The sequence below is a fragment of the Herpailurus yagouaroundi genome, unplaced genomic scaffold (genome assembly GCF_014898765.1).
Source record: "Herpailurus yagouaroundi ecotype Mexico unplaced genomic scaffold, PumYag 67700, whole genome shotgun sequence".
Taxonomy (NCBI): Eukaryota; Metazoa; Chordata; class Mammalia; order Carnivora; family Felidae; genus Herpailurus; species Herpailurus yagouaroundi.
Window position 1 is genome coordinate 7,169,342 of NW_024420499.1, and position 26,500 is coordinate 7,195,841.

The 26,500-nt window shown below is 47.3% G+C and overlaps 1 protein-coding gene across 7 annotated transcripts in view; it reads right to left on the bottom strand.

The window, feature by feature from the left end:
- The window catches only part of FRMPD3 (FERM and PDZ domain containing 3), a 79,417-nt gene that overhangs the window by 22,261 nt on the left and 30,656 nt on the right, over window positions 1–26,500 (bottom strand). For 6 of the 7 annotated variants that reach the window (XM_040468490.1, XM_040468493.1, XM_040468496.1 and 3 more), the window contains 8 exons: window positions 21,549–21,653; window positions 17,031–17,138; window positions 14,156–14,287; window positions 12,426–12,545; window positions 7,333–7,469; window positions 6,877–7,003; window positions 4,762–4,851; window positions 2,902–3,081 (listed from right to left, as the gene is read on the bottom strand). In XM_040468490.1, the coding sequence (XP_040324424.1) occupies window positions 2,902–3,081; window positions 4,762–4,851; window positions 6,877–7,003; window positions 7,333–7,469; window positions 12,426–12,545; window positions 14,156–14,287; window positions 17,031–17,138; window positions 21,549–21,653 (999 nt within the window). Of the gene's footprint in view, window positions 1–2,901; window positions 3,082–4,761; window positions 4,852–6,876; window positions 7,004–7,332; window positions 7,470–12,425; window positions 12,546–14,155; window positions 14,288–15,671; window positions 15,801–17,030; window positions 17,139–21,548; window positions 21,654–26,500 lie in introns of those variants that run through there. The other variant, XM_040468495.1, reaches the window with a different exon arrangement.

The following is a 26,500-nucleotide window of genomic DNA, read 5'->3' on the forward strand; positions in this document are numbered from 1 at the left end:
CATCACATCACATCACATCACATCACATCACATCACATCACATCACACCACATCACACCACATCACTCTGACCTTCTCTTCTACCTCCCTCTTCTACTTATAAGGACCCTTGTGATTACACTGGGCCCACCTGGATAATCCAGACTAATCTCCCTCTCTTGAGGTCAGATGATTAATTCCACCTGCAACCCTAATTCGCCCCCCCCAATATAACAAGGCATATTCACAGGTTCTGGGGATTACGGCATGGGCATGTTTGGGAGGGGGCTGTTGTTCTGCCTAGCAGAAACGTTCCAATGCAAAATGGATAATTCTCCCGTGGTTTTTTCATATGCATTGTATCTACCTGCTTAAAGGAGGGCATACCTGAACTATCCAACACCTGGTGCTTGCCTCATCTACCTATCCATTTGCTGTTTCCCACTCAGCAAAGTGCAACCTTCTCCTAGCCCCTCTCCATTCACCAACGTGATGCCCCGTTTATCCCATAATGTGGTCTCTCACCTCTCCTTTCACCCATGATTTGGACCCTCTGTGTGCTGCATGCCATGTGCATAGCCCCGGTCTTCAGTGTACTCAGGATACAGGGAGCAGGCAATAAGGGTTAGGTATAATAAGACAGGTGCATTGCATATGCAAGAGAGGAACATGTGTAGGCATACGGATGCACACGCTTAGTGATTCTGTATGTTTCACATTCACTCTTTTTCATTGCTGTCCCTCCAGCTCAGGCCCTGACCTTATCACTTTGCCCCGGCACTAGTGCCACGATCCCCTCCTCACCTCCCTGGCTTCACACTAGCCTTGCCTTTTTGAAGCTTTTAACCAGCTTGGTCTGCCCACCCCCAATCTCGCCAATCTTTTTTCTCATTATCCTCCTCTCCAGCCAAGCAACTATGCTTATCCACCTGCACATATGGCTTGCTTATTTCCATGCTTGCTCTCTGCCTGTGAACACATCCCACTTCTCTCTGCTAATCCATGCCTATCACTTCAAGATCCAGCTTAAAACACTCTCTTGTGGGAAGCCAGTTCTGGTTAACCCCTTCCTATTCTTTTGTTCTATGTTCCACACCATACTTACCTGCAAAATTTACTTCCTATTAACTTTTCTTCATTGCTGTTTTGCTTTTGAAAAAAATAACAGGTTGAGTACTTACTGTGTATCAGGTAATGTGCTAAGACTTTTTACCTACGTTTTCTCGCTTACTCCTGAACGACAGCCTTTGGAGATAGGCATTCCATGTTGCAGTTGAGGAAATCAGTGTTCAGAGAGGTTAAGACACTTTTTGAAGGCCACACAGCTTGGTAGCTGTAGAGCTGGGATTTGAACCTGGTCTGTCTGATTCCAGAGCTCCACACATGTTCTGATGTTGTGTTATTAAGGCAGGTCATGTGTCTTTGTGAGTCTAGTCTCCCCAGTAAGAGTGTGGTCTCTCCTGGGCAGCATTCAGGCCCAGACCTGTGGCTGGATCGCTCCTGGAAATGAGAATAGTGCTCCTCACTCAGGCAATATCTGGCCCTGCTCAGCCTGGCGCCCCCCAGAGCTTTGGACCCAGAAGTCAGTGGTTCTCAAATCCAGCTATCCTACAGAATCACTTGGGGAACTGAAAAGTAGATAAATCCTGATGCCCAGGCTGCACCCTGATTAATTCAATCACAGTCTCTGGAAACAGGACTCAGGCATCTGCATTTTTAAAAAGCTCTCAAGGAAATTCAATTGTGCAGCCAATGCTGACAATCACTTTTACAACATAGAAGACGACTCATTTGGAAAGCTATTTCTCTCTTTTAAAGTCCTTAAATTTCTCAGGAAGCCACATCTACCCTGCATGTCTTCTGCTCCTTCCTGTCCCTTCCCTATCTGTCCATTTGGCTTTTTACCCAACAACATCAGAGGAGGGCAAGATCATTGGTTGAGGAAGTGGCCACAAGCCAATTAGATATCAGCTCCAGGCAGGTTCCTAAACCAATGGGAATACTAGGAATCACAGGTGGAAAAATTAACATAGTAAAGTTTTCTGGATTTCACAAAGACAAAAATAAGTAATTTGCTCTTTTAGAAACAGCAAACACTCCATCTCTTAATCTGCTAACAACATCTCCCTGTGGGAAATCCTTTAAGAAAGGAAAATTGCACCTCTTCTAATAGCTTCCACCAGCTGGCAGGCAGGCCTGCCCCCCCACCCCGCAACTGGTTACTGGGTGTTCAACATGAGAGCCATGGAGGGGGTGGCTGACCACAGTGGCCAGACTCTGCACAGGTAACAGTTCCTTGCCAGTCTGAAGGAGCTGATCTATGAGAAAAATTCTAACATTCCAGAAGAGCTGGACTTTGGGAGGTAAGATGTGGGTGAGGCTCAGCCTGTTCCCCATCTTCCCAGGCTTCCTTGGGTCTGTCCATATATTCATATACCTCCTCCTCCACGATTGCAAGTGTGTATGCCTATGGCAGGGCTCCCCAACTGGTGTGTGCATATCTCTTCAGCCTCTGGGGAGGCCAGGCAGGGCCCAGAGAGGCCAGAGTCTGTGGGCTGGACTATTTATCCCACTGTTCCACATGAATGTCATTTTCTATGTGTGCTGTGACACAAGAAAGATTGGGAAGCTACAGCCTGGGGGTAGCTCTGAGTTCAATTCCCCTGCCTTCTGCTGAAGACCTCTTGTGGGTTGATCTGACACTTCCCAGCCTTCTCCAGCACTGGCTGACCCTAATGTGTGGTCAAGATAGCATGTCCCACAGGGTTGAGAAACGAAAGAAAGATGAGCCTAAAGGGACCCTGGATCTGAACCACTTCAGAATCACCGGCTCTCACTGAAAAGGCTCAAGTGCTCTTTACTTCTTCCTGTGTTCCTAAGGCCTGTCCCTGGAGAGAAGTAGCTCCTCAAAGCTGGGCTTACCTTGGCATCCATGATGCTGGTCTCCACTCGGGCCACGCCCTGGTTCTCCCGGAACAGCTGGATCTTACTGATCTTGCTGAATTCGGACAGCACAGTGGTGAGGTTGGTTTTGAGGTCGATAACATGGCTGATGCCGTGACGGGGTCCCACCAGAAGAGTGGTGGCTGACTGCTTCTCATCCTGGTACCCAAGCGTGGAGGGCAGCATTCACCGAAAGGAGGGCAGAGGAGGTGGCCGATGAGGGGGGAGGAAATAGAAAACAGGCATTGAACTGGTTCTGCTGGGACGTCTGGAAACATCTGAGGCTTAGTGCCAGGACAGGAGGACAACCTCAAGGGGAAAATGGTCTGGGATGTTTCTGTCCCCAGGGCAGGGCCCCAGGTCACTGGTCTAAATGGACATCTTAGCCTCCACAATAGGCTGAGTGAGGTGGTCAGTGGCAAGGCTGGCTCTAGCAAAATTGTGAGCTTTGTTTTTAAAGCTCTGCAGCATCTTCTTCCTACCAATCTCCAGGGATTTTCCATTTGCTGCTACAGGTCACTCGCAACCCCCCCACCCCACCCAGTGCTCTACCTGAACAGGTGGCATCCTGTTTTCCTCTTTACCTCCCTACCCAAGAGCCACTTAAACTCGCGCTTCCCACCTAGTGCCAAAAGCAAAACTGCCATTCACTCTAAGGTGTTAAGGAGTTGATTGGGTGCTTAATAGCAGGGTTGGGATGGAGACTGTGGGGGGCATCTCCTTCCTTAAGAAGCTATTTGCCTTTTAACTGGCACTCCAGCAGTCTTAACCCAAAGGAATGGCGGAATGGCCCCAGTGGCAGAGGGGATGTGCAGGGGTGGGGGGTGTAGAGGGAGGGGGCAGTAGGCTTTCAGGGATCTGCCAATCCAAGTATGTAAATGTCTACCTCTGCACCTGGTGGGCTGGATTCCCTTAAGTGGTCCTGACAGGCTGCTGGGCACCATCAAGCCTCGGCCCTCTGCTGGCCCATTCCCTGGAATTAGCATCACCCCAAGGAACCTCTTTACGTCTGCTCTAGACACTTTGATAAGCGGTTTTCCATCAGTGTGCCCCACGAACATGACAGCGTGTTCCCCAGAGCATGACAAGCACCTGGATCCAGTCCGCAAAATGATTTGAATTTCCTTTCACCACAGCTCACTAGGGTGAATTAGCCTGGGGCACAGGTTGGGGGGGGTACCAGCTGTGCCCCGCTATAGAGAGGGATGTTACTGCAGTGGGGGCCCTGGGCAGGTAGGGGGAAGTACACAGACTCAGAAAGCCTGGGGTGGGGGGCCACATCAGGCCCACCGCCAGTGTTTGTATGGTCCAGAAACTAAGAATACGTTTTACATTTTTAAATGGTTGGAAAAAACTCAAAAGAACCATGTTTGGTGCCATGTGAAAATCACATGAAAATCAAATTTCAGTGCCCATAAAGAGATATTGGAATACAGCCATGCTCATTTGTTTATGCACTGTCTATGGCTCTATTTGCACTACAATGGTGGCTAAATAGTTGCGACAGAGACCTGGGAGGCCTGCAAAGCCTAAAATAGGTACTAACTAGCTCTTTATGCAGGAGGTTTGCTGACCCCTGAAACTGAGGAAAGGGAATGCAGAAGGGTCATGGAGGGATATCGTAAGCAAATATGGCCTCCTACTTTACCATTTTACCAGAGGCAGGACCAGAACACCACGGGAAGGGAGAGGGAGAAAGAGGAGGAAGAGGCAGGAAAGTCTTTGGAAGTATTTGCTGACAGAGAATGCCACCCTAAAGCTGTAGTGGAGTCTCTCCTGCCCCCCACCCAAGCCCAAGTGCACACGAGGGGTTCCCTCCCGACAACTGCCCTCACTGACCAGGCCCACAGTGTTGAACAAAACGCCTGTGAAGGTCGGAAGTTCATTCAGAATTCGAAGATACTGGAGCTTTGCCTGAATTGCAGAGCCCTGTGGAAACAACCCATCCAGAAACATAAGAAGCCTGAGTTGCACAGGAAAAGTAAACTTGTGTTCTCAGGAAGGAGAGTCAACATCTTAGGACAGGCACCGGTCAGACTAGTCAGCAAGCCACACTGGGAGTGTGAGGACACCCTCAGAAAAACTGCTGGAAGGTTCCAGTTTGGACAACTCTAGTATCCCGTCTCCCTTTCTAAACCTTTCTCCTACCTCCTGATCCTTGGGCCTTCAAAACCCAGCTTACTCGTTTTGTTCTTGGGATAATCCTAACACCTTTCCCTAACTCTTGACACCCTGCCTCATCTACATCTCTGTCCTGAGATCCCCTGTTGCCACCTTGGTACGGGCCATCCCCAGCCAGGGTTCTTTCCTCTGCCATTCCCTCATAGAAAAGTCTCTATCAGTGGTACCAGCTTCCTCCAGGCATTAGAGCCAGAAACTTGTGTCACACTGGGCTCCTCCCTCGTCCTATCACCTCAGGACCACCAGCCATCACCTTGATTGTGCTTCCTAACTTCCTTTCCAGACTATCCATACTCCAATCACTCGACCCCTCCACACTGCTGTTAAGGGCAGAAGCCTAAAACATAAGTGTCATCAGATTAGCTGCCTGCTTAAATCCTTCAGTGGCTCCCTGATGACCCCAAGATGAAGTACAGCCCTTCCCCATGGCACACAAGGTGCTCCAACACACAACTGGCTCCTGCCAGCTTCTCTGGCCTTCTCTCTTGTCCCCCTCCCCAGGCATGTTTCCTTGCACTCTCTGTACTTGCTTATTGCTGAACTATTTGCATTTCTTTCCATGCACAATGTTCTCTTATATCCCTGGGGCTTTGTACAGATGGATCTATCTGCCTGCCTGGGAAAGTCTTCCTCCCCGCTACCTCCCCCTCATCTAGACAAACTCCTGTCTGTCAAGACCCAGCTCTGGCATCAAATGCACCCATTTCTGGCCTTTTCTACCTCCCTAAGGCTTGGCTGGGTGTTCCTCCTCCTCCGTGTTTCCAGGGCCCCCACGCCTGTTGCATCATGTTGTGACTGACTGTCGCAGTGTGCTGTGACTGTCGTGTTTCCCCACTAGCCTGTGCCTGATTTGAGGGCAGAGAGCAGGCAGGCCTTCTTCATCTTTCTGTCTCCAGCCCAAGTAGTGGGGGTCCTCAAAAAAAAATGTTTGCTGAGGAGATGGCTGGGAGCACTGATGTTCTCCCTCTGGGAAGAAAAAAACGATTTGATTAAATATGCACAGCAAGGTAGGAATGGCTTAACTCTCTGGGGAAATTTGCATCTTGAAAGAGAAGCTAGTTGGTGATACAAGGAATCCGGAATGGGTAGAATATATGGGGGCGACTGTGTCCTGTGTCTACATCTGTGTGCTGATTCTAGTGCCTTTCACCACCCTCCAGCCTCCTGGGCAGGAAGCACCAGCAGACTGGGAAGGGCCTGGGACCTTCAGGTCTAGAGGGGCAGGGGGTGGGAGTCCCTCAGAGGGCATTTGAGAATGTGTAGGAGAGCAGGGCAGTGACGTGAGCCTTCCATAGGCTGCCCAGTTACCCATTCTCCGGGTCAGGCCTTGCTGTACCAAGCTGTGCTTCTATCTCCCAGAATTCCCTATGGCAGGACTGATGAATTAGAAAGCTAATGAGGAATGGAGCAGTCATTTCCGTGGAAAACATGCCTCCCCAGTGTCCAGTGCTGTCCACACAGCAGGTGCTCAATCAGCACTGACTAAATGGGTGGAATGATCCAAGAATTGCCTCCTCCTGCATCCTGGTCCCTTTGCCTTGAGGATACTGGGCTCTCTCAGTGACTTGCCTCTGAGCTGTCTCTGGTGGTGGCTCAGGTTTGGGAAAAATCCCTCTCCATAATCATCGCCCATATCCAGCCAAGCTGTCTGTGTACCCAACTCAAAAACAGTGGGGAGGGTCCCCAGGAGGCCAGGCCTGCTGGGAAACCACACAGGAGACCCCCACATTCACTAGGGCCTGAGGAGGGCACCCAATGGATGACAATGGGTACCTTGGTGCCGCTGGAAGGATGTGTTTGGTGGGCCTTCAGCTGCTGAGAGAGAGATTTCCGGAGGTTCTTCTCTTTGATGCCCTGTAGGAGGGAGGGGGGAAGAAAGGGTTCCAGGCCCCATTCCTTCCTAAAATCAGAAGAAAAGCAAGAAATTAGTGAGAGAGACATAAAGTGGGGCAGAGAAAGCAAGATAGCAAGGCAGGAATTGGATCTGAGAGTCAGAGGAAGGGAAGGAGCCTGCGAGAAAAAGACAGATGGGGGCAGGAGAATCACATTGGCCATAGTTCTCTAGCAGAAGCTATAGCTCAAAGGCATCACAGTCTAGGTGTGAGGAATTCCAATTCTCACTCCCACCCCAGGCCCTCTGTTCCAGAAAAGCATAGCACAGCTCAACCATTGCACTTTCTCCCTCTACAGTGATTTGCCGCCTTCCTGAAGGGCCCTGGCAGAACTCACTCCACATTCTTGAGCGAGATCTTCTGACTAGGTCGAGTGGCTGAGACGGTGATATAGATGTGGAGGGCAGCAAGACCCAAAAGCATCTCCGGCTTGGGGTCCATTCCAAAGCGTTCTCGGATAACATCATTCCGACTCTGCAGGAGAGGGCAGTCCAAACCTATCAGTTTAAAAAGATGTTCCCTTCCCCCCCCCCCACCTCGCCCCTGATCTACTCCCTTGAGTCCCAGAAAAAAATCATGGTGTCAAGTAAGACATCCTAGGTAAAGGGGAGGAGGAGGTTTCTGCCCTTGGGGGAAAGGCAACAGAGGGAACTTAAGTCTCAGGGACACTATTTGCTTCATCCACCAGATACTGGACAGGTTTCTCAATGATAGATACATACAATGGCTAGGCACAAATGGGCAGAACATCTAGGTCACTGCAAAAGTGACACATGGCACCACTCTATTTCCTTCCTCCTGTTATAAGAGGCCTTCCTGCCTTTTCTTGGAGGCCTAAATGCATTCCCCAGTCATACAGGGATCCTCTACTAGCTCAGATGGTAATAAAGAGAGACCCTGGGAAGAGTTCTCCATAGGGCTCTAACCCAAAAGCCCAGGATGAGACATGGATTGCAGGGATGGGACAGATATTCTGCTCCTTGGGGTCTGAAGGTTAAAAGCAAAAATGAGTCACTCTTCCCTATGTTATCCTAAAGGGGGTCCCCTGGAGCTACTTGCTAAGGGTATGACAGCCCTCAAGCCCTGAGAATTAGAGTCCTAGCTATTGATTCAGCATTGGTTAGATCAGTTGCTCATTTTGTTGAGGTTAAACCAGGATGAACTAAGGTACTAGGGAGCCACAGTGGTATCACTACAGCATAGGAGAGAGTGGAAAAGGAATGCTTCATCCATGATCATTTATGTAGAAAATCCAATGGTATCTATAAAATACCTATTAAAACTAACAAGTTAGCAAGGTTGCAGGATATAAGAGCAACATATATAAACCAATTGCATTTCTACATGCTTATGACAAACAATTGGAAATTCAAAGTAAAAGTCAAAACCATTTACAGTAGCATCAAAAATATATAATTAGGGATAAATCCGTAAAAATAAGCGAAAGGCCTGTACACTGAAAACTAGAAAATACTGATGAGAAAAATTAAAGAAGACCCAAATAAATATAGAAATATACTGTGTTCATGGGTCAGAAGACCCAGTAAGATGTCAATTCTCCCCAGTCTGATCTATAGATTCAACACGATCTCAATTAAAATCACAGCAGATTTTTGGTAGAAATTGACAAGTTAATTCTAAAATTCAATGCAAAGGACCAAGAATGACCAAAGAGTGTTCTTATTTGAGAACAAAGCTAGAAGATAAACACTACCTGATTTTAAGATTCATAAAGCTACAATAATCAAGAGTGTGATGTCAACATAAATATAGACAAGTAGATCAATAAAGAGTTCTGAAACAGACCCACACGTATATAGACAAGTGCTTTTTGACAAAGGTGCAAAGGTACTACAGTGGAAAAATAACAGTCTTTTTAACAAATGGTCCAGGCACAGTTGGATATATCCATAATACAAAAAAAAAAAAAGAAAGAAATTTGATCACTAACTTGTACTGCCTAAAAACTTTATGTCAACATGGATCACAGACCTAAATGTAAAAACTAAAATGATAAAACTTCTAGAAAAAAAATAGGAGAAAATCTCTGTGACCTTGAGATTTTATAGATATGACATCATGAACATAATCCATAAAAGCATTATCTGTCGGAGAACAAATTGAGAAATTGGACTTCATCAAAATACAAACACTTGCTCTGTGAAAGACACTGTTTAGAGACTGAAAAGAGAAGCCACAGACTGGGAGAAATAACATATCCAACAAGCAACTCGTATCCAGGATATATGAGGAAGTCTCATAACTCACTAATAAGAAGACAACTCCAGTAAAAAAGCAGGCAAAAGATTTGGAAAGACACTTCAGTAAAAAAGATGCGTGTTGGCAAACAAGCACACAAAAAGATGTTCAACATCATTAGTCACCGGGAAAGTGCAAGTGAGATACCACCGAGATGCCACTGCATACTATTAAAATGCCTAAAAACTGGGGCACCTGGGTGGCTCAGTCGGTTAAGTGTCCGACTTCAGCTCAGGTCATGATCTCACAGTTTGTGAGTTTGAGCCCCGCGTCGGGCTCTGTGCTGACAGCTCAGAGCCTGGAGCCTGCTTTGGATTCTGTGTCTCCTCCTCTCTCTGCCCCTCCCCTGCTCATGCTCTGTCTCTCAATAATTAATAAACTTAAAAAAATTTTTTTAAATGCCTAAAAACAATACCAACAATACCAAGTGCTGATGAGGATGTGGAGAAACTGGAACTCTCATACATGGCTGGTGGGAATGTAGAAATGGTACCACCACTTGGGAAAACAGTATTGGAGTTTCTTTTAAAAAAAAATTAAAGAGAGATCTGCTGTACAATCAAACCATTCCATTCTCAGGTATTTGCCCAAGAAAAAAGGGAGCATGTGCCATACAAAGACTTGTGCATGAATGTTTGTAGAAGCTTTGTTTGTAGTAGCCAAAACCTGGAAACAACCCCAAAGTCCATCAGCAGGTAAACTGAGAAAAACATTTTGGTACATCCATACTGTGGAATACCACTCAACAATGAACAGGAATGGGGTCATGGTACACACAAAAACAAGGATAGGTCTCAAAATCATACTTGGTGAAAGAAGCCAGACCAAAATAAATGTACAGACTGTATGATATCATTTATATAAAACTCTAGAGAATGCAAGCCAATCTATAGTGACAGAAAGCAGGTCAGTGATTGCCTGGGAATGGGGGGTGGTGAATTACACAAAAGCCTGAGCAAACTTTTGGGGGCAACAGATATGTTAAGTACTTTGATTGTGGTGATGGCTTCATAGGTATAAACATATGTCAAAACCTATCAAGTTGTTATTTTAAATATGTGCAGTTTAGGGGAGCCTGGGTGGCTCAGTCGGTTGGGTGTCTGACTTCGGCTCAGGTCATGATCTCACAGCTCGTGAGTTCGAGCCCCACGTCGGACTCTGTGCTGACAGCTCAGAGCCTGGAGTCTGCTTCGGATTCTGTGTTTCTCCCTCTCTCTCTACCCCTCCTCCGCTCATGCTCTGTCTCTCTCTGTCTCAAAAATAAATAAACATTAAAAAATTTTTTAAAAATATGTGCAGTTTGTGTATCAATGAGACCTCCATAAGGCTGTTCAATATAAAAAAGAAGGAATTACAGGTGAAGTCCATATTATCACGAAGGGGAGAGAGAGGGTGGACATGGTCTTGACACTAGATTCCGAAATCATTGGAATTAAAAATGACTCCCAGGAGAAGAAATTTAAGGCCAAAAGAAATGAGAACTAACCTTATAAAATTCATAGAGGAACCACAACTCATTGCCCCCTAGAGCACTGGTTTGGGAGCCCAAGGTTGTTTGAGAAATGTTCCCAACATTTTAGATAGCTAGAAGGGCAACCATGATGTTTCACAGCACATCTTCAGGTGTCGCTATCGCAGACATCATCAGAGATGAGTTTTGAGCCTATTTTTCTCTTCTCCTCAAGCACTCTGTATGTTCCATGAGCACCTAAAACTCAATACATCCCCCAAATGAACTCATCTTTTTCCCAAACCCACTCTACTTGTATTCCTTAACTTGGAGAATGATACCACCTCCACTAGACACTCATTGAATCTAAGACCATTGATTTTCCCTTTTAATTATATCTTGAATCCCACCCCACCCCATCTATCACTGCCCTGGTTCTGGTCCCCATCATCTCTCCTCTGGATAACCGTAACAGCTCCCTAGCTGGTGTACTTCCTCAGCACTATGTAACCTTTCAAATTTGCTCATCTGACTAGGTTACTCTCCCTTCAACATTTCTGTACCCCCACCCTACAGCAGAATTTCTTTACCCTGGCTACACATTCAAATCGCTTGAGGGATTTAGAAAATATTAATGTTTTGATTTGGTCTTGGGTGGAGCAGAACTTTTTTTTCCCCAAACCTTCCCAGATAATTCTAATGTGCAGCTACAGTGAAGACCCACTGCCCTAAAACAGTGGTTCCCAAACTCCAATGGGCATCAGAATCCCCTGGAGAGCCTGTTAAAACACAGGTCTAAATCACTTTGAAGCCTGTGCCTGTCATGACGTGTCAAGCCCTTCACCACCTGCTTCCTGTCTCTCCCATTTCATTTCTTATTGCTCCTTACCTCACATTCTGAACTCCAGGTAAATAAGTTACTCATAGTTGTCTCATCAGAGCATGCTGTTTCATGCCACCAAGACTTTGTAGCTGCAAGTCCCTTTGCCTAGAATGTGCCCCCTCCACTCCATGTCTGTACACAGCAAACTTCTACTCATCCTTCAAGGCTAAGAGTGTGCATGTATTGCTTCCTCTGTGAAGCCTCCACTATCCTCCATCCAAGAAGAGTTGGCAAACTGCCTCCTCTTGGCTGCTCCGACTGACACTGTACCCTGCCATCATTACAGGACTGTCCCACTGTTTTAGATTTACTTGTGCATATGTCTGTCTATGAGATCCAGAGAGCTAGGACAATTTATTGTTTACCTTGATTGGCAGCACCTAGCACAGGGCCTGCTCCAGAGTCAGTGTTCAGCAAATGTTTCGTCAGTGTTCAGCAAATGTTTCGTCAGTGTTCAGCAAATGTTTCTGGATGAACTGAATTCGGAATCATCTCCTTAATGGAGCTAGTCACTGGAGGTTGAGTCACCCTATTACCCAAGTGGGCTCAGTAAACCTTGGGATCCTGTGATATTGACAGAATTCCTTGGGTTGCTTGCTCCTGAAAAACTGATGAGATCTGTCTAGACAGAGAGACAGGACTTGAGCCACAGCCGGCTCCAGTCACCAGGCTAAACAACTTGGCCATGGCCTACGATGGTAGCAGAAAAGGAAAGGGCTTTCAGGGCTACCTGGAGGTTGGAATAACTTACATAGCGACTTCACAGTGATGGCAGAACAGCCTGACTGCTTGCTAGTCCACTGGTCTGTCTGTCTGTTTATCCCCAATCAGACTCTACCTGGATGTACAGGTACTCAAAAGCAGCAGGATCCCGGCGCAACAGTTCCACGGGGTCTTTGGGAAAGAAGCTTATTCGGAAGAGGCATTTCATTCCTTGATAGTGTGTCCGCTGTACGACCTGAACACCAGGATGAGAGGTGGGAGGAAAAGACACCTGGGAATCAGTAGCTGTAGCAAAGAGAGCCAGCAGGGTGACCCCTCAACGTGGGGCTTGGGGGTGGAGGTAGGGTGCTACTTATCATGGTCTCCCACCTGGCCCTTTCCAATTATCCTCAGAGGAAAGGTCTTGCCTGCCCTTCTGGTCCAAGGGGACTAGAATTTTTGAATCACTTAACCAGGACATGGCCTTCATCAACAATTGGGTCTAAGGCCCAAGACAAGAGGTGGGAAGAGAGGGCTCCTGGGAACTTCTCTCTGACTCTTCTTTTTTTTTTTCTCCAACGTTTATTTATTTTTGGGACAGAGAGAGACAGAGCATGAACGGGCGAGGGGGCAGAGAGAGGGAGACACAGAATCGGAAACAGGTTCCAGGCTCTGAGCCGTCAGCCCAGAGCCTGACATGGGGCTCGAACTCACGGACCGCGAGATCGTGACCTGGCTGAGGTCGGACGCTTAACCGACTGCGCCACCCCTCTCTGACTCTTTTCTCACTGTGGGGCCAATGCCTTTACCTTGCAGAGCGGCTCAGCTGCAAGCAGGGTACGTTGCTGATTAAAAGCCAAACCAAAGATTTAAAATCCCATTTGGAGGTACAGGTGAAACAAGTTGGTAATATATTGGTAATTGCTGAAGCTGCCTTGGGTAACGAGGATTCATTATACAATTCCTTCTACTTCTGTGTATGTTTGAGATTTTTTTTTGTAATAAAAAAGTTTAAAATCCCATTTGGCAAAAGAGACCAATTGGATTCAAAAGGCCTCTTGAGAGGCTGGAGGTGCTTAGGCCCCCCCTTCCAAGCTACTAATCTTCCCTTCACAGGTGGGAACGTAGGAGGAGTCTCTGGACTGCATTTGGCTGAGAGCTAAACTTGAAGAATTTCTCTTTCATAAAATCCTTTCATTTTTGTGTGTGTCTGATTTTGATTTTTACTATGCTTCCATGTAGGCATTTCCTCCCCAACTGTCCCTCTCCAATTCCTTCCCCCCCTCTCTGGGAACACTGGTTGGCCCTGGTTGGCCTCTCTGACTCTTCTTGGTGATTTGCCGTTGGTGAAATGCTAGCCAGCTTCCCCAGTCTCTCTCTCTCTCTCTCCTACTCTGCCTTGGAAGTTGATGTGGGTGACATGCTGCCCATTCTGGGCCCCACTCAGCCCATTCTCAGCCCACACTTGTCCTGCCCTCAGTGGTCTCAGTACGCTCCACTTGTTGACCTTTTCATATTAAAGCCTTCATCTGAAGGCCACGTTTCCTCTGAGGCAGGGCTTCCAGGACACAGGATGGTTGACACTGCTGTTCATGTTAGCATTCCGGGAGCCATGAAGTGACCCATCACCCCACACCTTCCCCACCAGAGACCAGGACTAACAATCTTCATGCCCTTCTTATGTCATGAGGAATATCATTGAAAGCCTGCTGGATGTGGTTAGTATAGACGTCACTGTGAACCATAACTTCTGGGATCCGGCTGAGCAAATTGTTTTGAATTTTCCAGAAAGAGAGTGCCTGGAGTCCTCTTCTCTAGTAGAGGCCACATGCAAAGTTCTTGAGCCAGGCTAAAGGAGTTACTTACATAAGCCAGGGGTTGCTTGTCCTGGAGAAGCAGGAACTTGTGGTTCTGTTCTGGCCCGGCATACTCAAGGACAAGAGCAAAGTGCTCAATGTACCTCAGGGAAAGACGGTCCTGTAATGTTACAATCACATCCTGTGGAAGAGAAAAGAAGAGCCTTGAGAGGGAGATACATTCCATTTCTAAGCCACTCTCAGCACCAAACATGGAAGAGGGAGATGGAGCACCAAGAAAGATGGTCCTGGGGAGGGGGCTGAGGCTAGGGAGTGGCCAGAGACACAGGCCTTTATAGTGGCCCATGCATTCTCCAGGATAAGGAGAGTGACCCATGAGTACTTGGGCCCTGGGGAACACCAAAAGGTGCAGGGGGTAGAGGAAGGTGTTTTTGAACTTGGCCCAGCCAGGCATATGACAAAAGAAGGTCATGTCCCTCCCTCCCTCCTTTTCTCCTTCCATTCAACAACACATTTTCTGAGTGCTTACTAAGCAAGTCAATGAATAAGGAAGACACTGTGCTGGTTGTTCCCTCACCTTACATAAGTCAGAATGTTCACTGTAGTTTGTTTATCAACTCTTTACTTAAGAATTAACAAGACCGAGAGCCACAATTATGTGATTAAAAAGAATATTTCTGGATTCATAATCTAAATTGAATGACTCGAGTTACTGGCAGGATGTTCATTTTTGATTGTTGCTGGCTTTCAGAGACGATCAATTTGGCAACTTGAGAAATGTGTCCACGCAGAGAAACTGTCACGTGTCTTGTGTACAGTCATAAATCTGACTCCTTCTGGGCTCTGTCTGCTCTGCTGCCCTACTTTTAATATTAGGATGTCTGGAAACATATCCTTGGGGGCCGTCCAAATGTCAGTTTTGAGACTTCTGCCATCTATTTGCTGGGACTTCAGCACACACAGGGCTTCAGTATGCGTGTTCGTGGAGTCAGCACAGCTCAGCTCCCCAAGTCCAGAAGGAAGCAGGCTTGGGAACGTGAAGCTCCCTTACAGCTGGGGTTGCCAAACAAGCCCCTCAGTGAACAGGAAATGACGCTTAGCTATTCAGATGTTAGGCTGGAAACTGGTGGGTACTTGAGAGTATCTCTTTGTATCATCCAAGCAGTCACAGAGGCGCCAGTGTTGCTGGAGCTCTGGCAGGGACAAATGGGGTTTTCTTTGCAGTTTGGCTGCATTTGGGATTGTGGATGGCCAAGCTGGCGACTGCCAACTGGTATTAGAAGTGTAACAGCTCCCATTCCAGGCTGTTAATTCACCCAGGTACCTCTCAGGGATAAATGGCTTCGCAGCCTGTCCAAGTTCCAATGAATAGCCAGTGTACCTTCCCTGAGGTCAGGGTGAGATCACAAGCCAGGGGACACTGCTGGCCTGGAAGGCTGGGACTACCTGGAAGCAACAACAGCGGTGTCATTGTGAGGTAGGAGAATGCTCGAAGAAGCCTCCAAGGGGGAAAAAAGAGGAGTAATTGTTCAGTGCAGAGGCAGGTCTCCAAAGGGCATACCTACCCATGAATGAACACCAAGAAGGACTCCAACACAGAGACATATCCACATCTGGAGGTGGGGCATCTGGACACCCCTCAGTGGCCTAGTTGTATTTCAATGTCCCTCCCATAGGCGAGATCTTCAATGGGCAAGAGACCATCCCAGGAGACCCTAAGAAGTATATTTCAGTCCTATGCCTCCAGGGAACCATCCAGGCCGAAGCCTTCCAAAGAAACTCCAGTTCCATCAACATGGGTTAGGCCCAGTGTTTTGTGACTTGGGTGCTGCCGGCACTTTGGGCAGGACAATTCTTCATCTTTAGGGACTGCCTCACTCCCTGCAAGACACTTAACATCTCTGCCCAGAGACACTCAATGCCAGCAGCACGCCAAATCATGGGATGACCCCACATCCCCTCAGACATTGCCAAAAGCTGTCTGGGAGAGAAGTGCCAATTCTGACCACCTGATAATTCCTCTCAGGGAAGTTTCTTGGCCCTGGGGTTTCTTTGTTTATAGAATTGTCTTGGCCTCAGCATGGGGACCTCGGGACACCTGTGAGCCAAGGTGGGTTTTCTGGGCAGATGCTATTCCATTGGTTGTATGCAAATTCATTCTGGGGATGGCATTCTCTTTCTGGAAGGAGTCCAGAAAAAACAGGAAGTGGTTATTTCTGTCCCAGATAAGAATTGAACCTGGGGGTTAATCGTTTCATTGCCTTTGCTCCTCAGCACTAAGGGAATCGCTACAACTTTTAGACGGCTGGCTGAGGCTGGCTGAGCTCTTAAGAATCACAGCTCAGTAATTGTTTTTCCTATGAAAGGAAGAGCCAACGGGACTGTGGCTGGACGTTTCAAATCTTGGTTTAGTGTTTAAGATCTGGTTCTTATTTAAAAAGCAAAGCATGGCTAAGCTAATCTCCCAAGAGATTGTGTTTGTTGATTTCTGTGTGTAAATGTGTGTAGATGTTATTGTAGCAATATAAATCACTTTCGCTTTATAAATGGTTTAATAATCTTCAAACTTCTTAGCTCCTAAGAGTCTTGAAGGACCTGGTGTAACATGGACACAAAGCAATCCACTAGTAGGTGTGTACACACACATGCACCCGTGCTTCTGCGCATATGTGCGTGCACGCACACGCACACACACAGACACACACACACACACACACAGCTGGGCACTCAAATTCTCCCCTCCCCCAACACCCTCATCTGAGGGCTGTGTGTTCTTGCAGACTGGTGCTCCCAGAAGCTGAAGCTCAAAGGCCACCTTGCTCCAGACGCAACTCTGTGCAGACTCAGATAAACCCAGGAACCAGCAGCTCTGTATGCTCCAGAGAGGGCAAATGTTGACCCAAGACAGGACACTCTGTATGTACCTTAACAGTGGTCCGGCCATCAAACGTGAATGATTTGATCTGCCCATTTTCTAAGAAAACCTTCAGGACGTTGGGGATGAGGAGAAGAGCTTCTTTCTTCATCATTTTCTGTGAATAGGCAGGGAAAGATCAAGGAGAGGGGCTCATTTAGAAGGCAGAGGGAAGCCAGAGGAGGGGTATAAGTAGGAAGAGAAGGGAGAGAAGGAGACGGGGAGCCAAAGATATGGAAGGACGGAGGGACAGAGGAGAGAACAGACCGATGATCACATCACATGCAGATCAGAACCAAATGCTCCAAGAAGACATTGGGCCATATCAAAAGTTCACCCTTCATTTGATGTCACAGCCCACCCCATTCTACCATGGCTCCAAGTTCCACAGCTTTGAGTGGTGCTTGGTCCATAGAGACCATCACTAAAGACCAGATGGAAGGCCTCCTTAGGAGCCCCCCTCACGGGCCTGCTCTTATATCCTGACACTTCCCTTTCCACCAGACTCTTCACACACTGAGGTCACTTCAACATCCATGCCTTTGTTCTGCCCTTCCCTGTCCCCCATGATCTCCTATGTCCTTTCTGACCTGGCCCTACCTATTTCTCCAGAGTCATGTCTCACTGGTGCATGTACCCATCCTGCTCTTTCACCCCTCCTTACCTCTGACAATTCATCGTTCAGGGACTGTGTCACTCCCCGCAGGGTACTTAGTATCTCTGACCATGAGACACTAAATGCCAATAGCATGCCAAATCATCAGGATAACCCAAAACATCCTTAGACATTTCCAAAAGCTCTCTGAGAGTGGGCAGTATTGACCTTGATTGAGAACCTCTGGTAAAGCCGCTTTGTTTTAAATGTTTATTTATTTTGGGGGCAGTGCAAGTGGGAGAGGGGCAGAGAGAAGGGGACACAGGATCCGAAGTGGGCTCTGTGCTGACAGACTGACAGCAGTGAACCCAATGTGGGGCTTGAACTCATGAACCATGGATCATGACCTGAACCAAAGTCAGATGCTCAAGCAACTGACCCACCAGGTGCCCCAAAGCCCATTTCTGAACAGCTGATATCTTCTTAGCAAAAGTATTCTTGGCCCGGGTGTTTATTTGTAGAGTGCTAAAAGGTAAATAAATATTTGTGGTGGTTTTTTTTGTTTATTTTTAAAGTTTATTTATTTTGAGATGGAGAGTGTGCGTGAGCAGCAGAAGGGCAGAGAGAGAGGTATAGAGAGAAAGAATCCCAAGCAGGCTCCGAGCTGCCAGCGCAGAGCCTGATGCAGGGCTCGAACCCATGAACTGTGATATCGTGACCTGAGCCTAAGTCAGAAGCTTAACCAACTGAGCCACTCAGGCGCCCCTCAATATTTGTTAAATAAAGACTGTTCTCTCTGCCTTTCTCTTTCCCTCCTTGGCAAACTCCTACTCATCCTTCAAAACCTGGCTTAAATACAAATTCTGTAAAGTCTTGTCCCAACTCTTCAGGTGCTTGGACCTGGTATTCCCACGTGTTCCTACAGCAATGTATACATACTTCTCTCAATGTTCTTAGCATATTTTTGAAGAATGTTGGTCTCTCACAAACAGTGAACTTAGAGCACATCCATGTCCTATTCAATCTTTGTAATTCTGACATTGAGCAGAGTTCCTGGCATACAGTTGGTGCTCAATGAATGGCTGCTGAATATATGAGTAACAGGTGCTTAATATGTGCTTACTTGAATGATTAGAATCATCAGGAGAACCCAACCATTTCCCGGGGCCATCACCAGTTCTACAGGAACTGAAAAGCTGCATAAGATGGCTAGATTCCTTAATTCAGTGGGCATTCATTGAGCCTCTAGTATATGCCCAGCACTATGCTAAGCCCCATGAGGCCCAGACAGAAATAGAGGGCTGGGTCTGGTCTTACACTCTTGTGAACACCCACACGAATCCACTAGAGAACAATTGTAAAACCGAAAACAAACCAACAGGTATAAGATAGTTAAGGTTTCCTAGGTGAGGTGACTTAGATTTTGATTTCAAAGGAGATGGTAGGTGTAGACTATTAAGAGAGGCTAGCAGAGGGACAGTCCAGACCTAGGGACCGTCATGGACAGCATGGAAAAATGAGCAAGCAAGCCCTCCTGGGTCAGGGTATGATTGGTGGTGGTGGGGAGCCAGGAGTCAAATCGTGGTAGGAAGTGATGGGGTATAAAGTTGGGAAAGTATGACTCCCTGGTTCTCTCACTGATCCTGAGATGCCTTGCTCCTACCAAGCCCTGAGGCCCTGGATCCCCAGGCTGATGACAGTTGGCAGTGGCAGGTTTTATTTAGCACACTGGGGTTGGACTCAGATAATTACTTAATTGATTTTGCTTAAAAATAGAGTTGGCAAGGAACGCCCACGGGATTTATTTTTGCTCTGGCTGCTTACTAAAGCCCTGGAACACCAAGGCAAAGGGATGATAGGACAGCCCAGAGTCACCTGGGCCTGGAGTTCCCTAGGTCTCAACCAATGGTGAGGCTGCTAGGGTCCATACTGGTGGTGTGGGAGGTAGGGGTTGTTGTGACATCAGGTAATTTCCTGAGTACAGCAGAGTGGGAAGATTGATGTCTCTCTCTCTCTCTCTCTCTCTCTCTCTCTCTCTCTCTCTCAGACAAGAGCCCCAAACTGTGCCTGGTGGTCAGTCCAGGAGCGACAGAAGTAACCCTGGGCGGGTCCTAGCTACTCCAGGGCCTTTGCTTTCAGGTTGGTCTGGAGTGGGGGCTTGATCCTACCTGTGGATAGCTGAGACTTATGGAGAGGGGGGTCATAGTGGAGCAAGGGGAGAGTGGGGAGGGGAGAGTGGAAGGGAGAGGAAGAGATGGGAGTAAAAAGGGGGAGGTGGTAGGGAGGTTTTCATTGGGTAGCCAGGTCTTGATTGATTACTCTGTAATGCTGAGATGGGATAGTCTGTGCTTTCTAAATCCAATTTGCATTGGCTCTGGGTTTTCAAGGGTTCAGGGCACAAATGTCTCCTTTGTGGCTCGGACCTAAGGGTGTTATTCATTGTGATCTGTAGGGACTCGATACTGTTGCCTCGTCTCTCTGCTCACCACCCCCCACTTCTCTTTAACCTCTTCTGCTAGGACTGATATGGAGCCCAGCCTCCAATTACTTGACGGCTTACCCAGTGGGACTCTGTAGGCTCCCAGGCTTTTCAGCCTTCCTCGAACAGGGATGGAAGAGGGCCTAGGCTGAGTCTGGGGATGAGTGTTGGGGAAAAGGACATGGAAGACACCTGTGTCCTCTGTCCCATCTTCTGAGTGGCACTGCTTCAAAGAACTACAGAAGTGCCTGGTGCCCCACTGATTTCCCCACTCAGGCTGGGCCTGCTGGCTTTTCTCAAGTGTAGCTGTGCCTCCGTACATAAATGCCACAGGCCCCCTGAGAGGCCTGCCTGCAAAAGCTTGCAAAAGCACACAAATGCCTGTTAGCTCTGGCTCTCTCCACCCGCACCTGGATATCACCGATTTCTGCAGACTCCTGGGTGGCTCTGGCCATAATCCATGACTGCTTAACACATATCTCTCTGCTCTCCATCCACCTCTTCTCATTTGCTTATCTGGAGCAGACAGCTCGGCTCATGTAAACCCCATACAGCAGTGAGAAAGACTGCAGGCTGGCCAAGACTCTCCCAGTTGGGCAGCTACATAGCATGGGCTGTCAAGCATCACCTGTTCCTTGAAACCATACCACCCAATGGGGGATTCTATGTATCTCAATCTGAACTACTTGTCCCCCGCCCTGCCCCAACATTACCCAGTGGTATCCAGTGGCAGGGAGCAGGTGTTCATTTCCCATGCCATGTGGTACTGGGAACACAGAAGGTGCCTAATAAAAGTTTTGTGATGGGGGGCACATGGGTGGCTCAGTCAGCTGAGCATCCGACTTCAGCTCAGGGCATGATCTTGTGTCAGCCAGCTGCTGTCAGCGCAGAGCCCGCATCAGATCTCTGTCCCCCCCACTCTGCCCTTCCGTGCTTGCATGCTTTCTCTCTCAAACATAAATAAATCTTAAAAAAAAAAAAAAAGCTTTGTGACAATGAGAGTCTGTATCATTTCCCGTAGGCTGCTTCACTAGTCAAGACGTGCCGTGGCAGGATTACTTTAATGCGAAGACAGCTCAATTACACCAGCCACTCTTGCTCCAGATCTTCAGAAAACCACCACCTCTTTCCTGCTTCTATAAAATAGCCCGAGGATGTTTGTGGAGCACTTGTTCTGAGTGGATGCTATCGTGCCAGGGACAGCAATTTCTCTAAGCACCATGAGGGGCCTGAGTGAAGTGATACAGGTTCCTTCGCCCCACAGTGCCCAGGGCTCTTCTGGATGCCGCGTTCTCCTATCTTACAACCAGCCTGGAGCCCTGTGGTCCTCCCTCTCCCCTCCAGCCCTTTTGTAATGCTGCCCACTCTCAAGCACCTGCTCCAAAGCCAGACCTCCGTGGTCAGGCTGATTCTAGCCAAGGGCCAAGGACAGGGAGCTGAAAAGCTGCACTTACTGCATCTGTTTCTCCAACTGCCACCTGCTCAGAAAATCGGACCTTCACAGGATTCGATCTCAGCCTGGCCTTCTTCGCAGCGCTGATGAAGGCAGATTTGGGGGACTGGAAAAAGAACAGAGGGCTGATGAGTTCTCTATCCCTGGGAAAAACCTGACCTTTGCCACACTGGAGTTAAGATGTCTCAGTACGGGCATGCTTTGCCTTACTGATCAATAAGTCAATAAATACGTATTGATTCCCTACTAGGTGCAAGGCGATGTGCTAAGTGCTTCCTTCTATGATTGGTGTGTTCTGAAAAAGCTGGGCATGAATTGAATTTGGGTAGACTGAATCCCATTATTAACACTCTGGGCCTGGTGGAGTTTGCCAAAATCCTTTAGCAATAACATCCACTGAATTATTATATGTTTGGTTTGCTTAATGTGAGATATACCTAAATGGTGGTTTTTATTACATCTGAATACAAGCATCTTGAAGGATTTACAGAAATGACCTTATTCATCTCCCAGATATGCCCTGCCCCTAGGAAGGAGATTATAGAAAATGATTCAAGGAAATGCAAGAGTCTAGATGAGGGGAACCCTCATGTCTTCGGGAGCCTTTAATCATTCATGTGACAAGTTTAGGGAGGACCGACTATGTGCCAGGCACTGTTCCAGGTGATGAGGGGTTCAGCAGTTAACAACACAAAGCTCCCTGGCCTCAAAGGCCATATAAGTAGGAACAGACTGACAATAAACAAATATCTTTTAGGTAGCAAATAAGGACTGTGAGGAAAAATCAAGCAGGGTGAGGGACTATACAAGAGACTGTATGAGTGATGGTAGGAGTGATGGGGGTGTTATTTTAGTCAGGATGTGCAGGGAAGACCTCGCACAGGAGGTGATGTTGAAGCAGAGACCCGAAGCAAGTGAGGGAGAGCCAGCCATGAGAATATGTGGAGAAAAAGAGCCAGCCATAAGGATATGTGGAGAAAAAGCCTCCTGGGCAGAAAGAATATTACAGGCTCAGAGGTGGGATTGGGGTGCATGAGGAACAGCAAGGGAGCCCAGTGTGGCCGGAGCAGAATGATCGGGGTGGAGGTGGAGGGGTATGCTCAGAGAGGCAGTTGAGCATTGGGTCAATGTAGGGCCTGGTCAGCCATGGCGAGAACTTTGGATTTCACTCCACTGGAGGGTTACACCCAAAGTAGTGAGACTAGTTCAGAGTGTCCTGTAATAATACAGCTAAAATGGGATGGAGGCTAGGGCTAGGGTAGTAATAATGGAGCTTATGAAAAGTGAGTCAATTTTGGATAGATTCTGAAGATAGAACCAAGATGATATGTTGACGGATTGGATGTGGGAGGTGAGAAAAAAGAGAAGAATCAACTAGAAGAATGGAGTTGCCACTTACTAAGATGAGGAAGACCACGGTGGGAATCAGGTTTGGGGCTCCTTCAAACCACCTCCCCTACCAGCTTGGTCATGGAGCCTGTGCATCCCACAATCAAGAATCCCTTTGAATTAAGGCCCTGAAGGGCCCTGCCAGCTGGTAAGGCAATACATGAAGCTATTTTCTGCCATTTACACTGCATTTGAATTTCATTTACCAGAGCAGCCACAGGAGGGCCGGACCCTAAGATAAAGACACACCAGAAACAAATGTCCTCATCAGGTCTTGGGCCCTGGTCTCAGCTGTGTTCTCGTCCTGAGCCAGCAATCTCATCCCCCACAGAGGGCAGTTTGCAGAAAGCCACCTGTTCAACCCAAGTCCAGTAGGACCTCAGGCAGTGGGTCTTGGTCCTGGCTGTGTGGCAGAAATAGTGGAATGGCTTTAAAAACCCCTAATGCCCGGGCCCCACCCTAGACCAATGACATCAAATTCCTGGGGATGAGGTCCAGGTATTGGTAACTTTTTTTTTAATTTCCAATGATTTCAAAATGCAGCTAAGGTTGCACGAACCACTGAGCTAAAGGAACCTTAGGCTTCCCGTCCTGAGGCATAGAGATAGTTTGTTGGCAGCAGATGATATAGCACAACAAAATCCAGGGCTGGAGATCGTTGCAGAGGGTGATTACAGTATTGATTGTTCATGGGAGTCAAGAAATGCCTTTGTGTGTTGCATAGCTTAGTGCTTAAATCCTGGGCAGGGGCTGCAGGCTGCAGCAGGAGCAAAAGAGAAGGGGCAAGAAAGAAAGATCTGTGGCTATGTTCAGGGAGACTCCACAGCAGTCCAAATTTCCACCTGAGGTGCCACAGACGGGAGGCAGGTGAAATCTTTGTTTCTACCCGACAGTCACGTCCTCCTTTCTCTATAATCATCTGTGAGGGCATGCCTTTGTGCAGTGTGGAACGAGGCATCTCCAGAGGCCTGAATGGGCCATGTGATCCACCCTTCATTTTCACACGTGAAGCGGAGTCCTGGGAAGAGGATATGGTTTACTGCAAGTACCAAAATAATTTGGTAGTAGAGCTGAAACTAGAACCCAGATTTCCTGAGTCTTGGGTTGACGATTATTCCCCACAGCCAGCTGAAGCTGGGTATCCTTTCCTTTTTTTAATGAATATAATTTATTGTCAAATTGGCTTACATACCACACCCAGCCCAACAAGTGCCTTCCTCAATGCCATTCACCCATTTTCCCCTCTCCTCCACCCCCACCATTTTTTTCCCCTTCCCTTCCCCCATGGTCTTCTGTTATGTTTGTCAAGATCCACATACAAGTGAAAACATATGATAGCTGTCCTTCTCTGACTTATTTCACTCAGCATACCTTCCAGTTCCATCCACATTGCTGCAAATGGCATGATTTCATTCTTTCTCGTTGCCAAATAGTATTCCACTGTATTTATAAACCACAATTTCTTTAACCATTCATCAGCTGATGGACATTTAGGCTCTTTCCATAATTTGGCTATTGTTGAAAGTGCTGCTCTAAACATTGGGGTACACGTGCTCCTATGCATCAGCACTCCTGTATCCCTGGGGTAAACTCCTAGTAGTGCTATTGCTGGGTCATAGGGTAGTTCTATTTTTAGTTTTTTGAGAAACCTCCACACTGTTTTCCAGAGCGACTGCAGGATCTTTCATCCAGTGGCTCTGGTTTGACCTTTGAGCATATGAAGAACCGCAACTGGTACCCTTCTGTGTCTTCACCTATGGTGAGGGAATGACTCCTTGAGGTCCTTACCAAAAGTCCCAGATTGGATCCTGTCCTACAGATACCACTATAAACAAAAGACTTATATATTTATAGGAGCAAAATCATGAAAGAGGAAGTGGAATGGCCCATTATTTTCAGGGATTATAATCATTTCCGGTGTCCGTGGTAGAGCTATTTTCAGCTTGTTCGTGCCTCATTCCTTATTGACCCTTGTCCTGTCAGTCTCTAAGAATCCATTCTATTCTCAGTCTTCAGCCTTGATCACTGATGGTGACTCACTCATTGCCAGCTGGGCTCTGCTACACGTCACGGAGTCATAGCTAGCCTTATGCTTCAACACAGGTGATGTCTGCCTTGCAGTGTGATACACCTTGCAGGTGCTCTCAAAGGTCTCCCTGCTCCAAAGCATCTTCGAAGCTCAGCTACGGGGACTGAAGCTCTTAATGCTAGGGTCACTCCTTTGAATTTAAATATTAAGAGTTAGGGGGGTGCCTAGGTGGCTCAGTTGGTTGGGCGTCCAACTCTTGATTTCGGCCCAGGTCATGATCTCATGGTTTGTGAGTATGAGCCCCACATTGGGCTCTGTGCTGACAGTGTGGAGCCTGCTTGGGATTCTCTCTCCCTCTCTGTCCCTCCCCTGCTGGCTCTCTCCCTCTCTCTCAAAATAAATAAATAAAAACTTAAGAAAATATTGAGAATTGGGAAGGCCCTGATCAAAATGCCAATGTGGTACCAGGGAGGAGTAATGAACATAATTCAGGGGTCAGCAGACTACAGCCTGCATGGGCCAAATCCTGCCCACCACCTGTTTTTGTAAATAAAACTTTATTGGAATACAGCTGTGATCTTCACTTATGTATTACTGTCTGTGGTTGCTTTTGCAACTATCATGTATGGTCTACAAAGTTACAATATTTACTATACAGCCCTTTACAGAAAGTTTGCTGACTCCTGCGCTAACTCATTAGCATGCACTCACCCACTGTTTCTAAAACTTTCCTGATGATAAGAATCACTGGGGAGTGCTTGCTAAACCACAGATTTCTAGGCCCACACCAGACTTAAAAAGTCGGAATCTCTAGGAACATAAGGCACAGAATTTATATTGTTGAAAATGTCCTAACCCATTAAGCATAGATTAATTGAGTACCTTAAAGCTGGGACATCTGAGCTCTTCACTGATCCCATTTTTCCTTCAAGCAGTTGGGAGTCTCATTTTGCAACAGGCACCCTTGCTGGTTAAAATGAATTTTGGCTTGAAACATGGGACTGGAATTACTAAGCACCTCCGGGGCCACTGTGAAGCCCCTCGAAGCAAATATGGAGCCAGCAGCTCGGTGGAATAAGCAATAGAGGAGAGAGTCTGCCTCTCCCCCAGGACTTCATTCAGCAGCTGGTGACACTTTGACTATGTTTTAATTTGGTGGCTCTATTAATACAGATTTCAGGGTTGTGTTCAAAGTCAGGTATATGGCCCAACATCTTGGTGTACGATAGGGCCCTACTTTGATTTTGAGAGGTTCCCGAAGGTCTGACAGCCTCCCGATTCTCCTTTCTGCTGGCTCATTGGCTCCTTTCACCTGAGCCTACTTAGAAGCACTTCCCATAGCACTGTGGGAGTCTGGGACAATGGAGGGCCATACTGGTTTCTTTTTTTTTTTTTTTAATTTTTTTTCCACGTTTTTATTTATTTTTGGGACAGAAAGAGACAGAGCATGAACGGTGGAGGGGCAGAGAGAGAGGGAGACACAGAATCGGAAACAGGCTCCAGGCTCCGAGCCATCAGCCCAGAGCCTGACGCGG